The 17,261-nt window shown below is 49.4% G+C and overlaps 1 protein-coding gene across 2 annotated transcripts in view; it reads right to left on the reverse strand.

The window, feature by feature from the left end:
- LOC142097131 (integrin alpha-X-like) overlaps positions 1 to 17,261 on the reverse strand; it is a 149,287-nt gene that overhangs the window by 53,405 nt on the left and 78,621 nt on the right. For both annotated transcript variants that reach the window (XM_075178733.1, XM_075178734.1), the window contains exons 10-11: positions 13,402 to 13,475; positions 12,322 to 12,454 (exon numbers count right to left, since the gene is read on the reverse strand). In XM_075178733.1, coding sequence (XP_075034834.1) covers positions 12,322 to 12,454; positions 13,402 to 13,475 — 207 coding nt within the window. The remainder of the gene's footprint in view (positions 1 to 12,321; positions 12,455 to 13,401; positions 13,476 to 17,261) is intronic.

The following is a 17,261-nucleotide window of genomic DNA, read 5'->3' on the forward strand; positions in this document are numbered from 1 at the left end:
TTGTGACAGAGGAGAGAGAGCAGGTGATGTATCTAGGAGAGAAGCCCCTCCCTCAGCTTGTGACAGAGGAGTAGGAGCAGTGATCTATCTAGCGTAGCCAGAAGCCCCTCCATCAGCCTGTGACAGAGGAGTGAGGAGCAGTGATATATCTAGGTAGAGAAGCCCCTCCCTCAGCCTGTGACAGAGGAGTTAGAGCATGGTGGATATATCTAGGTAGAGAAGCGCCTCCCTCAGCCTGTGACAGAGGAGTGAGAGCAGTGATATATCTAGGTAGAGAAGCCCCTCCCTCAGCCTGTGGACAGAGGAGTGAGAGCAGTGATATATCTAGGTAGAGAAGCCCCTCCCTCAGCCCTGTGACAGAGGAGTGAGAGCAGTGATATATCTAGGTAGAGAAGCCCCTCCCTCAGCCTGTGACAGAGGAGTGAGAGCAGTGATATATCTAGGTAGAGAAGCTCCTCCCTCAGCCTGTGACAGAGGAGTGAGAGCAGTGATATATCTAGGTAGAGAAGCCCCTCCCTCAGCCTGTGACAGAGGAGTGAGAGCAGTGATATATCTTGGTAGAGAAGCCCTTCCTCAGCCTGTGACAGAGGAGTGAGAGCATGGTGGATATATCTAGGTAGAGAAGCCCCTCCCTCAGCCTGTGACAGAGGAGTGGGAGCAGTGATATATCTAGGTAGAGAAGGCCCCTCCTCAGCCTGTGACAGAGGAGTGGGAGCAGTGATATATCTAGGTAGAGAAGCCCCTCCCTCAGCCTGTGACAGAGGAGTGAGAGCATGGTGGATATATCTAGGTAGAGAAGCCCCTCCCTCAGCCTGTGACAGAGGAGAGAGAGCAGATATATCTAGGTAGAGAAGCCCCTCCCTCAGCCTGTGACAGAGAGTGAGAGCCGTGATATATCTAGGTAGAGAAGCCCCTCCCTCAGCCTGTGACAGAGGAGTGGGAGCAGTGATATATCTAGGTAGAGAAGCCTCCCTCAGCCTGTAGACAGAGGAGTGGGAGCAGTGATATATCTAGGTAGAGAAGCCTCCTCAGCCTGTGACAGAGGAGTGAGAGCTTGGTGGATATATCTAGGTAGAGAAGCCCCTCCTCAGCCTGTGACAGAGGAGAGAGAGCAGTGATATATCTAGGTAGAGAAGCCCCTCCCTCAGCCTGTGACAGAGGAGTGAGAGCAGTGATATAGTCTAGGTAGAGAAGCCCCTCCTCAGCCTGTGGCAGAGGAGTGAGAGCAGTGATATATCTAGGTAGAGAAGCCCCTCCCTCAGCCTGTGACAGAGGAGTGAGAGCAGTGTATATATCTAGGTAGAGAAGCCCCTCCCTCAGCCTGTGACAGAGGAGTGAGAGCAGTGATATATCTAGGTAGAGAAGCCCCTCCCTCAGCCTGTGACAGAGGAGAGAGAGCAGTGATATATCTAGGTAGAGAAGCCCCTCCCTCAGGCCTGTGACAGAGGAGTGAGAGGCAGTGATTTATCTTGGTAGAGAAGCCCTTCCTCAGCCTGTGACAGAGAGTGAGAGCATGGTGGATATATCTAGGTAGAGAAGCCCTCCCTCAGTCTGTGACAGAGGAGTGAGAGCAGTGATATAGTCTAGGTAGAGGAAGCCCCTCCCTCAGCCTGTGTCAGGAGGAGTGAGAGCATGGTGGATATATCTAGTAGAGAAGCCCCTCCCTCAGCCTGTGACAGAGGAGTGAGAGCAGTGATATATCTAGGTAGAGAAGCCCCTCCCTCAGCCTGTGACAGAGGAGTGGGAGCAGTGATATATCTAGGTAGAGAAGCCCCTCCCTCAGCCTGTGACAGAGGAGTGGGAGCAGTGATATATCTAGATAGAGAAGCCCCTCCCTCAGCCTGTGACAGAGGAGTGAGAGCTTGGTGAATATATCTAGGTAGAGATAGCCCCTCCCTCAGCCTGTGACAGAGAGAGAGAGCAGTGATATATCTAGGTAGAGAAGCCCCTCCCTCAGCCTGTGACAGAGGAGTGAGAGCAGTGATATATCTAGGTAGAGAAGCCCCTCTCTCAGCCTGTGACAGAGGAGTGAGAGCAGTGATATATCTAGGTAGAGAAGCCCTCCCTCAGCCTGTTACAGAGGAGTGAGAGCATGGTGGATATATCTAGGTAGAGAAGCCCTCCCTCAGCCTGTGACAGAGGAGAGAGAGCAGTGATATATCGAGGTAGAGAAGCCCCTCCCTCAGCCTGTGACAGAGGAGTGAGAGCAGTGATATATCTAGGTAGAGAAGTCCCTCCTCAGCCTGTGACAGAGGAGTGAGATCAGTGATATATCTAGGTAGAGAAGCCCCTCCCTCAGCCTGTGACAGAGGAGTGAGAGCATGGTGATATATCTAGGTAGAGAAGCCCTCCCTCAGCCTGTGACAGAGGAGAGAGAGCAGTGATATATCTAGGTAGAGAAGCCCCTCCCTCAGCCTGTGACAGAGGAGTGGGAGCAGTGATATATCTAGGTAGAGAAGCCCCTCCCTCAGCCTGTGACAGAGGAGTGGGAGCAGTGATATATCTAGGTAGAGAAGCCCCTCCTCAGCCTGTGACAGAGGAGTGAGAGCTTGGTGGATATATCTAGGTAGAGAAGCCCCTCCCTCAGCCTGTGACAGAGGAGAGAGAGCAGTGATATATCTAGGTAGAGAAGCCCCTCCCTCAGCCTGTGACAGAGGAGTGGAGCAGTGATATATCTAGGTAGAGAAGCCCCTCCCTCAGCCTGTGACAGAGGAGTGAGAGCAGTGATATATCTTGGTAGAGAAGCCCTTCCTCAGCCTGTGACAGAGGAGTGAGAGCATGGTGGATATATCTAGGTAGAGAAGCCCCTCCCTCAGTCTGTGACAGAGGAGAGAGAGCAGTGATGTATCTAGGTAGAGAAGCCCCTCCCTCAGCTGTGACAGAGGAGTGGGAGCAGTGATATATCTAGGTAGAGAAGCCCCTCCCTCAGCCTGTGACAGAGGAGTGGGAGCAGTGATATATCTAGGTAGAGAAGCCCCTCCCTCAGCCTGTGACAGAGGAGTGAGAGCATGGTGGATATATCTATGTAGAGAAGCCCCTCCCTCAGCCTGTGACAGAGGAGAGAGAGCAGTGATATATCTAGGTAGAGAAGCCCCTCCCTCAGCCTGTGACAGAGGAGTGAGAGCAGTGATATATCTAGGTAGAGAAGCCCCTCCCTCAGCATGTGACAGAGGAGTGAGAACAGTGATATATCTAGGTAGAGAAGCCCCTCCCTCAGCCTGTGACAGAGGAGTGAGAGCATGGTGGATATATCTAGGTAGAGAAGCCTCTCCCTCAGCCTGTGACAGAGGAGAGAGAGCAGTGATATATCTAGGTAGAGAAGCCCCTCCCTCAGCCTGTGACAGAGGAGTGAGAGCAGTGATATATCTAGGTAGAGAAGCCCTCCCTCAGCCTGTGACAGAGGAGTGAGAGCAGTGATATTTCTAGGTAGAGAAGCCCCTCCCTCAGCCTGTGACAGAGGAGTGAGAGCAGTGATATATCTAGGTAGAGAAGCCCCTGCCCTCAGCCTGTGTCAGAGGAGTGAGAGCATGGTGGATATATCTAGGTAGAGAAGCCCCTCCCTCAGCCTGTGACAGAGGAGTGAGAGCAGTGATATATCTAGGTAGAGAAGCCCCTCCCTCAGCCTGTGACAGAGGAGTGGGAGCAGTGATATATCTAGGTAGAGAAGCCCCTCCCTCAGCCTGTGACAGAGGAGTGGGAGCAGTGATATATCTAGATAGAGAAGCCCCTCCCTCAGCCTGTGACAGAGGAGTGAGAGCTTGGTGAATATATCTAGGCTAGAGAAGCCCTCTCCCTCAGCCTGTGACAGAGGAGAGAGAGCAGTGATATATCTAGGTAGAGAAGCCCCTCCCTCAGCCTGTGACAGAGGAGTGAGAGCAGTGATATATCTAGGTAGAGAAGCCCCTCTCTCAGCCTGTGACAGAGGAGTGAGAGCAGTGATATATCTAGGTAGAGAAGCCCCTCCCTCAGCCTGTTACAGAGGAGTGAGAGCATGGTGGATATATCTAGGTAGAGAAGCCCCTCCCTCAGGCCTGTGACAGAGGAGAGAGAGCAGTGATATATCGAGGTAGAGAAGCCCCTCCCTCAGCCTGTGACAGAGGAGTGAGAGCAGTGATATATCTAGGTAGAGAAGTCCCTCCCTCAGCCTGTGACAGAGGAGTGAGAGCAGTGATATATCTAGGTAGAGAAGCCCCTCCCTCAGCCTGTGACAGAGGAGTGAGAGCATGGTGGATATATCTAGGTAGAGAAGCCCCTCCCTCAGCCTGTGACAGAGGAGAGAGAGCAGTGATATATCTAGGTAGAGAAGCCCCTCCCTCAGCCTGTGACAGAGGAGTGGGAGCAGTGATATATCTAGGTAGAGAAGCCCCTCCCTCAGCCTGTGACAGAGGAGTGGGAGCAGTGATATATCTAGGTAGAGAAGCCCCTCCCTCAGCCTGTGACAGAGGAGTGAGAGCTTGGTGGATATATCTAGGTAGAGAAGCCCCTCCCTCAGCCTGTGACAGAGGAGAGAGAGCAGTGATATATCTAGGTAGAGAAGCCCCTCCCTCAGCCTGTGACAGAGGAGTGAGAGCAGTGATATATCTAGGTAGAGAAGCCCCTCCCTCAGCCTGTGACAGAGGAGTGAGAGCAGTGATATATCTAGGTAGAGAAGCCCCTCCCTCAGCCTGTGACAGAGGAGTGAGAGCAGTGATATATCTAGGTAGAGAAGCCCCTCCCTCAGCCTGTGACAGAGGAGTGAGAGCAGTGATATATCTAGGTAGAGAAGCCCCTCCCTCAGCCTGTGACAGAGGAGAGAGAGCAGTGATGTATCTAGGTAGAGAAGCCCCTCCCTCAGCTTGTGACAGAGGAGTGGGAGCAGTGATATATCTAGGTAGAGAAGCCCCTCCATCAGCCTGTGACAGAGGAGTGGGAGCAGTGATATATCTAGGTAGAGAAGCCCCTCCCTCAGCCTGTGACAGAGGAGTGAGAGCATGGTGGATATATCTAGGTAGAGAAGCGCCTCCCTCAGCCTGTGACAGAGGAGAGAGAGCAGTGATATATCTAGGTAGAGAAGCCCCTCCCTCAGCCTGTGACAGAGGAGTGAGAGCAGTGATATATCTAGGTAGAGAAGCCCCTCCCTCAGCCTGTGACAGAGGAGTGAGAGCAGTGATATATCTAGGTAGAGAAGCCCCTCCCTCAGCCTGTGACAGAGGAGTGAGAGCAGTGATATATCTAGGTAGAGAAGCTCCTCCCTCAGCCTGTGACAGAGGAGTAAGAGCAGTGATATATCTAGGTAGAGAAGCCCCTCCCTCAGCCTGTGACAGAGGAGTGAGAGCAGTGATATATCTTGGTAGAGAAGCCCTTCCTCAGCCTGTGACAGAGGAGTGAGAGCATGGTGGATATATCTAGGTAGAGAAGCCCCTCCCTCAGCCTGTGACAGAGGAGTGGGAGCAGTGATATATCTAGGTAGAGAAGCCCCTCCCTCAGCCTGTGACAGAGGAGTGGGAGCAGTGATATATCTAGGTAGAGAAGCCCCTCCCTCAGCCTGTGACAGAGGAGTGAGAGCATGGTGGATATATCTAGGTAGAGAAGCCCCTCCCTCAGCCTGTGACAGAGGAGAGAGAGCAGTGATATATCTAGGTAGAGAAGCCCCTCCCTCAGCCTGTGACAGAGGAGTGAGAGCCGTGATATATCTAGGTAGAGAAGCCCCTCCCTCAGCCTGTGACAGAGGAGTGGGAGCAGTGATATATCTAGGTAGAGAAGCCCCTCCCTCAGCCTGTGACAGAGGAGTGAGAGCATGGTGGATATATCTAGGTAGAGAAGCCCCTCCCTCAGCCTGTGACAGAGGAGAGAGAGCAGTGATATATCTAGGTAGAGAAGCCCCTCCCTCAGCCTGTGACAGAGGAGTGAGAGCAGTGATATATCTAGGTAGAGAAGCCCCTCCCTCAGCATGTGACAGAGGAGTGAGAGCAGTGATATATCTAGGTAGAGAAGCCCCTCCCTCAGCCTGTGACAGAGGAGTGAGAGCATGGTGGATATATCTAGGTACAGAAGACTCTCCCTCAGCCTGTGACAGAGGAGAGAGAGCAGTGATATATCTAGGTAGAGAAGCCCCTCCCTCAGCCTGTGACAGAGGAGTGAGAGCAGTGATATATCTAGGTAGAGAAGCCCCTCCCTCAGCCTGTGACAGAGGAGTGAGAGCAGTGATATTTCTAGGTAGAGAAGCCCCTCCCTCAGCCTGTGACAGAGGAGTGAGAGCAGTGATATATCTAGGTAGAGAAGCCCCTCCCTCAGCCTGTGACAGAGGAGTGGGAGCAGTGATATATCTAGGTAGAGAAGCCCCTCCCTCAGCCTGTGACAGAGGAGTGGGAGCAGTGATATATCTAGATAGAGAAGCCCCTCCCTCAGCCTGTGACAGAGGAGTGAGAGCTTGGTGAATATATCTAGGTAGAGAAGCCCCTCCCTCAGCCTGTGACAGAGGAGAGAGAGCAGTGATATATCTAGGTAGAGAAGCCCCTCCCTCAGCCTGTGACAGAGGAGTGAGAGCAGTGATATATCTAGGTAGAGAAGCCCCTCTCTCAGCCTGTGACAGAGGAGTGAGAGCAGTGATATATCTAGGTAGAGAAGCCCCTCCCTCAGCCTGTTACAGAGGAGTGAGAGCATGGTGGATATATCTAGGTAGAGAAGCCCCTCCCTCAGCCTGTGACAGAGGAGAGAGAGCAGTGATATATCGAGGTAGAGAAGCCCCTCCCTCAGCCTGTGACAGAGGAGTGAGAGCAGTGATATATCTAGGTAGAGAAGTCCCTCCCTCAGCCTGTGACAGAGGAGTGAGAGCAGTGATATATCTAGGTAGAGAAGCCCCTCCCTCAGCCTGTGACAGAGGAGTGAGAGCATGGTGGATATATCTAGGTAGAGAAGCCCCTCCCTCAGCCTGTGACAGAGGAGAGAGAGCAGTGATATATCTAGGTAGAGAAGCCCCTCCCTCAGCCTGTGACAGAGGAGTGGGAGCAGTGATATATCTAGGTAGAGAAGCCCCTCCCTCAGCCTGTGACAGAGGAGTGGGAGCAGTGATATATCTAGGTAGAGAAGCCCCTCCCTCAGCCTGTGACAGAGGAGTGAGAGCTTGGTGGATATATCTAGGTAGAGAAGCCCCTCCCTCAGCCTGTGACAGAGGAGAGAGAGCAGTGATATATCTAGGTAGAGAAGCCCCTCCCTCAGCCTGTGACAGAGGAGTGAGAGCAGTGATATATCTAGGTAGAGAAGCCCCTCCCTCAGCCTGTGACAGAGGAGTGAGAGCAGTGATATATCTAGGTAGAGAAGCCCCTCCCTCAGCCTGTGACAGAGGAGTGAGAGCAGTGATATATCTAGGTAGAGAAGCCCCTCCCTCAGCCTGTGACAGAGGAGTGAGAGCAGTGATATATCTAGGTAGAGAAGCCCCTCCCTCAGCCTGTGACAGAGGAGAGAGAGCAGTGATGTATCTAGGTAGAGAAGCCCCTCCCTCAGCTTGTGACAGAGGAGTGGGAGCAGTGATATATCTAGGTAGAGAAGCCCCTCCATCAGCCTGTGACAGAGGAGTGGGAGCAGTGATATATCTAGGTAGAGAAGCCCCTCCCTCAGCCTGTGACAGAGGAGTGAGAGCATGGTGGATATATCTAGGTAGAGAAGCGCCTCCCTCAGCCTGTGACAGAGGAGAGAGAGCAGTGATATATCTAGGTAGAGAAGCCCCTCCCTCAGCCTGTGACAGAGGAGTGAGAGCAGTGATATATCTAGGTAGAGAAGCCCCTCCCTCAGCCTGTGACAGAGGAGTGAGAGCAGTGATATATCTAGGTAGAGAAGCCCCTCCCTCAGCCTGTGACAGAGGAGTGAGAGCAGTGATATATCTAGGTAGAGAAGCCCCTCCCTCAGCCTGTGACAGAGGAGTGAGAGCAGTGATATATCTAGGTAGAGAAGCCCCTCCCTCAGCCTGTGACAGAGGAGTGAGAGCAGTGATATATCTAGGTAGAGAAGCCCCTCCCTCAGCCTGTGACAGAGGAGTGAGAGCAGTGATATATCTAGGTAGAGAAGCCCCTCCCTCAGCCTGTGACAGAGGAGAGAGAGCAGTGATGTATCTAGGTAGAGAAGCCCCTCCCTCAGCTTGTGACAGAGGAGTGGGAGCAGTGATATATCTAGGTAGAGAAGCCCCTCCATCAGCCTGTGACAGAGGAGTGGGAGCAGTGATATATCTAGGTAGAGAAGCCCCTCCCTCAGCCTGTGACAGAGGAGTGAGAGCATGGTGGATATATCTAGGTAGAGAAGCGCCTCCCTCAGCCTGTGACAGAGGAGAGAGAGCAGTGATATATCTAGGTAGAGAAGCCCCTCCCTCAGCCTGTGACAGAGGAGTGAGAGCAGTGATATATCTAGGTAGAGAAGCCCCTCCCTCAGCCTGTGACAGAGGAGTGAGAGCAGTGATATATCTTGGTAGAGAAGCCCTTCCTCAGCCTGTGACAGAGGAGTGAGAGCATGGTGGATATATCTAGGTAAAGAAGCCCCTCCCTCAGCCTGTGACAGAGGAGTGGGAGCAGTGATATATCTAGGTAGAGAAGCCCCTCCCTCAGCCTGTGACAGAGGAGTGGGAGCAGTGATATATCTAGGTAGAGAAGCCCCTCCCTCAGCCTGTGACAGAGGAGTGAGAGCATGGTGGATATATCTAGGTAGAGAAGCCCCTCCCTCAGCCTGTGACAGAGGAGTGAGAGCCGTGATATATCTAGGTAGAGAAGCCCCTCCCTCAGCATGTGACAGAGGAGTGAGAGCAGTGATATATCTAGGTAGAGAAGCCCCTCCCTCAGCCTGTGACAGAGGAGTGAGAGCATGGTGGATATATCTAGGTAGAGAAGCCTCTCCCTCAGCCTGTGACAGAGGAGAGAGAGCAGTGATATATCTAGGTAGAGAAGCCCCTCCCTCAGCCTGTGACAGAGGAGTGAGAGCAGTGATATATCTAGGTAGAGAAGCCCCTCCCTCAGCCTGTGACAGAGGAGTGAGAGCAGTGATATTTCTAGGTAGAGAAGCCCCTCCCTCAGCCTGTGACAGAGGAGTGAGAGCAGTGATATATCTAGGTAGAGAAGCCCCTCCCTCAGCCTGTGTCAGAGGAGTGAGAGCATGGTGGATATATCTAGGTAGAGAAGCCCCTCCCTCAGCCTGTGACAGAGGAGAGAGAGCAGTGATATATCTAGGTAGAGAAGCCCCTCCCTCAGCCTGTGACAGAGGAGTGGGAGCAGTGATATATCTAGGTAGAGAAGCCCCTCCCTCAGCCTGTGACAGAGGAGTGGGAGCAGTGATATATCTAGGTAGAGAAGCCCCTCCCTCAGCCTGTGACAGAGGAGTGAGAGCATGGTGGATATCTCTAGGTAGAGAAGCCCCTCCCTCAGCCTGTGACAGAGGAGAGAGAGCAGTGATATATCTAGGTAGAGAAGCCCCTCCCTCAGCCTGTGACAGAGGAGTGAGAGCAGTGATATATCTAGGTAGAGAAGCCCCTCCCTCAGCCTGTGACAGAGGAGTGAGAGCAGTGATATATCTAGGTAGAGAAGCCCCTCCCTCAGCCTGTGACAGAGGAGTGAGAGCTTGGTGGATATATCTAGGTAGAGAAGCCCCTCCCTCAGTCTGTGACAGAGGAGAGAGAGCAGTGATATATCGAGGTAGAGAAGCCCCTCCCTCAGCCTGTGACAGAGGAGTGAGAGCAGTGATATATCTAGGTAGAGAAGCCCCTCTCTCAGCCTGTGACAGAGGAGTGAGAGCAGTGATATATCTAGGTAGAGAAGCCCCTCCCTCAGCCTGTTACAGAGGAGTGAGAGCATGGTGGATATATCTAGGTAGAGAAGCCCCTCCCTCAGCCTGTGACAGAGGAGAGAGAGCAGTGATATATCGAGGTAGAGAAGCCCCTCCCTCAGCCTGTGACAGAGGAGTGAGAGCAGTGATATATCTAGGTAGAGAAGCCCCTCCCTCAGCCTGTGACAGAGGAGTGAGAGCAGTGATATATCTAGGTAGAGAAGCCCCTCCCTCAGCCTGTGACAGAGGAGTGAGAGCATGGTGGATATATCTAGGTAGAGAAGCCCCTCCCTCAGCCTGTGACAGAGGAGAGAGAGCAGTGATATATCTAGGTAGAGAAGCCCCTCCCTCAGCCTGTGACAGAGGAGTGGGAGCAGTGATATATCTAGGTAGAGAAGCCCCTCCCTCAGCCTGTGACAGAGGAGTGGGAGCAGTGATATATCTAGGTAGAGAAGCCCCTCCCTCAGCCTGTGACAGAGGAGTGAGAGCTTGGTGGATATATCTAGGTAGAGAAGCCCCTCCCTCAGCCTGTGACAGAGGAGAGAGAGCAGTGATATATCTAGGTAGAGAAGCCCCTCCCTCAGCCTGTGACAGAGGAGTGAGAGCAGTGATATATCTAGGTAGAGAAGCCCCTCCCTCAGCCTGTGACAGAGGAGTGAGAGCAGTGATATATCTAGGTAGAGAAGCCCCTCCCTCAGCCTGTGACAGAGGAGTGAGAGCAGTGATATATCTAGGTAGAGAAGCCCCTCCCTCAGCCTGTGACAGAGGAGTGAGAGCAGTGATATATCTAGGTAGAGAAGCCCCTCCCTCAGCCTGTGACAGAGGAGTGAGAGCAGTGATATATCTAGGTAGAGAAGCCCCTCCCTCAGCCTGTGACAGAGGAGTGGGAGCAGTGATATATCTAGGTAGAGAAGCCCCTCCCTCAGCCTGTGACAGAGGAGTGGGAGCAGTGTTATATCTAGGTAGAGAAGCCTCTCCCTCAGCTTGTGACAGAGGAGTGGGAGCAGTGATATATTTAGCGTTTGACCAATCCAGTAAAAAGCAAAAATATATTATGCAAACTCTTTGAACAGTAATATCTCACCACAAACTCAGTTGTTCTCCAATCTAAGCTGCCTTATAGACCAAGACTCCTGGTTACCACCCTAATCATCTTCAGACAATTAGACAATCTCTGCATTCTGCAGTGAAAATTGATAGATCATCCATGCTTCAGCGTACCCTCTTATGTATAAACAAACCACAGTCTCCCAAGGTTAAAAATAATAAGAATAAAAATAAAAGAATAAAATATCTACATTTAAATTAGTAAAAAATAAAAGTAAAAAAATGCACAACTAACATTTACACTCTTATCACATTTAAATTAAATGTACTCAGGAGAGATAGCTGATTACATTTATAGGTAAATGAGTTACACTACCTGTGACTAACCCCTTCTGCCCTTACTATGCTACTGGGAGTGGGGATCTATAACATTCCTGGCTACTCTTCGAGATCCCTCCAGAGAGTAGGCCTTTCTTCCAGATCCCTGAGAGCTGGTCTTTCTCCCAGATTCTGCCCATTTACTAGAGAAGTTTGCAGGACGGGGCCCTCAATGATGATATTTACTGCGACTAGCATCATTTTGACCCTGTCCCCACAAAGCGATGATGCAATTGCTGCATTTCCCCACTAGGAGGGGCTAAAATGATACAATTTGCAGTGAACGCTTTCCTGCACTTGACACTAGAGGGGAGAATCTGAAAGTTGACATGTATGATCTGCGACTAGGCTTTAGTCTGGGCAGTGTCAGTGTATACTTATGTGATTGATTGCTGGGTAACTATGTCTCCCAGCATCCTAAGCCACAGGAACTACAACAGGGAGCAAGCATTAATGCCTATATATATAGCCTAACCCAGATTGTAGTCCTGCGCATGCTTCTTCACATGGACTTAAATTTTGCTATTGACCCTGGCAGTTAAATGTTACTGTGGAAGTATTTTCCCTATCATTTAATGGGAGAACTTCCACCACAGCAGACGGTTTGGCCTCTATGAGCCCTGAAATTTAGGGGGCACTCCACTTAGCATGAGTGGTTCTGGGGCATGATCAGTGAAGCCCCCACTCAGGACAGTGGAAGGTTATTGCTGGTCCCTCCCCTAAATTATGCTACGGGGTCTGGGAATGCCGTGTTCAGTCCATCTGCATTGCAATCCAAGGGCACTTATCCGTGTTCTTGTGTTACACTTATTATTCAGTTTAATCCATCATATTACCTTTTCTATTAATTCCTAAAGGCCAAAGTGGCTTGCCCCATCTGTTTGTGTGTTTATCTATGTCTGGGCAAGTCAGGGAGGAGTTGTCAGGGTCGTACCCTGGTGGGTGAAGAGATGGCATCTACTGCAGTAGAGAGAGAGATACAGAGGAGGCCTTGTGTCATCAACCAAGTAATATTTCATAACCACTAGAGCAGGCCTGCCCAGTATAATTTCATATCACATTAATAACCAACAGTGCCATACTCACCACTGCTTTATACCACACATATGGTCTCACCTAGATAGGAGTCTCTCATGTTAGTCTCGTCCTTTGTAGCGTTTATCCAGGTACCACTCTGCTGCCCATTCCTGTAGTTATATACCCCCCCTGACCAGTCGTACGCTCCAACTGCCCCAAGTATTTGCCCATCCTGAGGAGGAGAAAACATGGTTAATAGAGGCAGAGAGAAAAGGTAGAGATTTCCTGCAATATCAGAACTAGTATCATTTCTGTGGAAAGAGATATTATTATACACAACATTAATATGAGTTCATCCAACCAGTACAGACACATAGGATAAGCGTCGGGATCTGTGTCCAATGTGGCGTTACTTGTGACTTGTTACTTCATTACATATTAGTCACAAAGTGATAGCCGCTGTTTCCCAAAAGCATTTACTGCCAAACGCGGTAATAATCTGATTAGAATTGGGCATCATGGCACTTTAGGGCCAATTGTGCATTAGTGGCTGTGATAATGCAGTGTGTGTGGCCTGACTGTTCTGTAGGGTGGGGTACGGCATATCAATGCCGAGTACCCCGACAACACTTCCCCCGACATGATGACTCCGAGCCCTTTGAAGTCATCATATCAAGGGAAGTGTTGTCGGGTTAGTCGGCATCGATGCTCCAGCTGAAATAGGTCCTTATTGTCCCTTAGGTTACATTAATTTTGGTATCCAAATATCATTAGAGGCACATTTCTCAATGGGTTAGTTAGATGCTACAGAGTAATAAACAAGCTTTAAAGGGTTGATATCACAATTATTTTTTCCCCTTTTAATTTTAATATTTCCTCTGAATATCAGCACTCTTATATCATCAATACTGTGTTATAGACATATATTGGACATCTTATTAGGTATAGTGCGACAGTGAAGAATCATTCTGGCGCTCTATGTGTGTTTGGTTTGGCAATATGGAACCTCCCTGTGGGGCAATTTGTATCATGAGCCTTGTAAGGTCAGAGTTGCTCCAGTGCATCCTGCAGATAGCTCAATAAAGGACATCTGCTGACCTACAAGCAGTTATACAGGTATCTACAAGAGTGGATTAATGGAATGATAGCCACAAGGTAAACACTAATTCTGATATGTACCGGTGTTAGGGTCCCACTGAATCCCTCCTGAGACATCTCGACCGTAAAAGAACTTGCAGCACTTGACTGTGTCCCTGAAAGAGAGAGATAGATAGAGAGAGAGAGAGAGAGAGAGAGAGATCAGATACAACTTCTAGGACAGACAGTATCTGATCTATAAGAAGTATGTAGGTTATAAAGGCACTCTATCCTCAACATGTTTTGCTTGACTGGGCCTAGAATAAAGGAAAGTGTATGCCAAACAAAGTTTTAGTTTACCCATCTCTGTATAAACAAATGTAGGAGTTTGTGACAGCGTCCTCTTTTACCTGACCTCAGTTGTTTCTTTCCATAGACCTCCAGTCAGCCATGACCACAAAGACATTAGACCACATCACAATCACATCAGACCTTTCATTAGGCCACACCTGTGAGCTCTTTTGTTATGTGGGTCCTCATACTTGACTTTTACATTGTCCTGTGATTAGTATTCTCAGCAGGGCTGTCATAAGGGATTGTGGGGCCCGGTACAAATGAAACAGGCAGCCCCCCCCTCTTCTCTTTGACCATCCCCCATCGGTCCAGTGTACGCTGATGTTGTGCATGGAACAATGACACCCTGAGCAACAATATGCCTCCCAGAAGTCCACCCATGCACTTTACATGCCCATCACAGCCCCCTGCATGTCCCTGAGACCTCACCACATGCCCCACAGACCTCACCACATGCCCTTTGCCACAGAGAAAGACAGAAGATGGTCCTTCGAAAAACACAGCACAGATACTGTGAGATAGAGATATTCTGTATATTGCACTTACTGTAGGAAAAGTTTTACTACTATTAGCACATGCCTTTGCACTCCATATAAAATACCTGCCCCATATACTACAATTAACACTCCAAACATATTATACAAAGAGACACACATCCACATTAATCACCCCATATTACTTATCAAGATCCAATTTGAAGGCCACTTGATTAACTTATTTAATAATGACAAAAGGCCCAATGAACCTGGGACCAAGTTTTCTGCAGTGTTGTCAGAGTTAGATGTTTCATGTTGAGAGCCAGAGTCTGTCACCAACCTTAATAGAACACTGTCTGCGATGCAGATCTGAAAGTACTTAGATCTAAAAGAGGCTTGTTTGAAGGCAGCATGAACCTTCCTCCATATCCGTGTGATGTGAACAGCAGTATGGCGAACATTAGACAGAACTGAGGGAACCAGAAAGGCCAAAATGTTTGCCAGAGGATGGAAACCGAGGGTGCAGAAGAAGGGAGATACATGTGTAGATGAATGGAAGGCATTGTTGTAGGCGAATTCCACCCATGGGAGCAGAGTAGCCCAATTGTCATGAAATTTTGATACATTGATGCGTAGAAATTGCTCAAGAGATTGACTGCAGATGGTAAGCTGAGGAAAAACTGAACTTACTCTCGAGAAGGGTAGAGATAGATCTCCATATGGAAGCCCCAAATTGAGAGACATGGTCTGACCTGATGTTTATGGGAAGTCCATGAAGCTGGAAGACATGCTGGGTGAACAGTGAAGCCAAGGTTCGTGCACACGCAACCCCATAAGTGGGATGAAATGGGCCAATTTACTGAACCGGTCAACAGTTACCCAGATGGTGTTATAGCCAGTCACAGTAAAGTCCATTCATAAGTGTGTCCAGAGTCTTTCTGGAACAGACAGAGGCATGAGTGGACCTACCAGACAATTACGGGACTACTTGTTTCTTACGCAGGCGTCACAGGGAAGCACAAACTCTCTGACATCATCAGACAAGGAGGGCCACCACACTACACATGGCAGATTCTCGATAATCTTGGAAATTCCAGGATGTCCAGAGGTTTTGCTTTCATGAGACTCTGTGAGTACCGCCATCCTAAGGTGGTCTGGAATAAACATCCTGTCAGTAGGAGTTTCAGTATGTGCCAGGTTCTGAAGATTGTGAAGAGTCATGGCCAGTTCTAGAGTCAAGCCTGAAATGATGGAGGAAGCAGGAAAAATAAGATAGGGTTTAGTAGCTGAGAGATAAGTGGAGATGAAACTGCGGAACAAAGCATCTGCCCTTATGTTCCTAGACCTCGGTTGTAACGCAATGATGAATTTGAAGTTGGTGAAGAAGAGAGCTCATCGAGTTTGCCTGGAGTTCATGGTTTCAGCAGACTGGATGTACTGGAGATTTTTGTGGTCAGTGGATATTGAGATCACATGGGCTGCTCTCTCAAGCCAGTGTCACCACTTTTCGAACACCCACTCGGTAGCTAACAACCCTCGATTGCCTACATCATAATTGGTCTATGCAGAACTTCCGGGAGAGATATGCACAGGGGTGTAGCCCATGGTCATGAGGATCCTTTCGGGAAAGGATAGCACTAACTCCTACGTCTGAAGTGTCCACCTCAATTACAAATGGAAGTTCTGGATTTGGGTGTCTGAGAACTGAAGCAAAAATGAAGGCACTTTTGAGAGCCTTTAAGCAAATCAAAGCTGAAAAACACCAATTGACTGTGTCAGAGATAGTCAGCAAAGAGAATGAACGGATGAGCCTCCTATAATAGTTAGCAAAGCCCAATAAGCTTTCAATGGCTGTCAAATTCGTAGGCAGCACCCAATCCTGGATTGTCTGGACCTTGCTGGGATCCATAGAGAACTCACAAGGGGAGATGACATACACCAGGAATGCAACTTTGGTGACCTCAAACTTCTCGAGTTTAGCGAGAGTTTACCTCTCTGACATGCTGGTGGTGTTGTGCAGGGACTGGGAATAGATCAAGATGACAACAAGGTAGACTACGTCGAATTTGCCCAGGAAATCCTGCAGGACGTCATTGATCAGATCTTGGAAAACAGCGGCTGCATTGCAGAGATCAAATGGCAGTGACCCAAGTGGGTATTGAAGGTAGTTTTTCACATGTCCCCTTCCCTAATACAGATGAGATTATTAATTTCCTGCAAATCAATCTTAGAATAGATAGTGACCTGTTTGAGCTGGTCAAAGAGAACAGAGATAAAGGGAAACTGATATGTGTTTCTGACCAATATATTGCTTAGGTCTTGAAAATCTATGTGTCACACGCTGCTCATTTGGCTTCCATGGACAAAGGCTGAGACATTCACCTGCGTCTCATTAGCAGACCTCAAATCCCTAAGTCCTGATCTGCGCATGTGCAGACTGATTACCTGTCTACTTTTCTTAAGATTCCTATTGGTTCCTGTTTTGGGCTCCAGATTTGAAAAGGCACTTCCTCCCTTTCCTCGGTGTCTGTTGATCAAGTTACCTGTCTGGATAGGTTCCTACCTATTCCATGAGCTCTCACTTGTATCGTCAGTGCCTCTGCTGTGTGCTACTCCACAGGCTATATTGCTTAAGCTGCACCTGTCTCCGCTGTGTGCTACTCCACAGGCTATACCGCTCAAGCTGCACCTGTTTCCGCTGTGTGCTACTCCACGGGCTATACCGCTCAAGCTGCACCTGTCTCCGCTGTGTGCTACTTCATGGGCTATACCGCTCAAGCTGCACCTGCCTCAGTTGTAATCCTGTTCCACGGGCTGGATCGTGTAAGCTACATTTGTCTACACGGACCGTGCTGCTTAAAGGAGATCGTTACCTTTCAAGTCATCTATCAGAGTTGTCCTGTTCAAGGTTCATCTACTCCGCATTCTCCTCTGTGGCTCAGTGGCACTACAGGTCGTATCATCAAGTTGCTTGTTGTTATCTTCTCTGGCTAAACTGTTCCTGTGTCATTTAAGCATATTAAGGCATTGTATGGTGCTGGATTCCTGCTACATCAGTTGTGATTATATTGCTGCCTGGACTGTTACTCTCTCCTCTGATGTGTGCTGTTTTACTGTGATACCATATACCTG

Source organism: Mixophyes fleayi, chromosome 7, assembly GCF_038048845.1.
Source record: "Mixophyes fleayi isolate aMixFle1 chromosome 7, aMixFle1.hap1, whole genome shotgun sequence".
Taxonomy (NCBI): Eukaryota; Metazoa; Chordata; class Amphibia; order Anura; family Limnodynastidae; genus Mixophyes; species Mixophyes fleayi.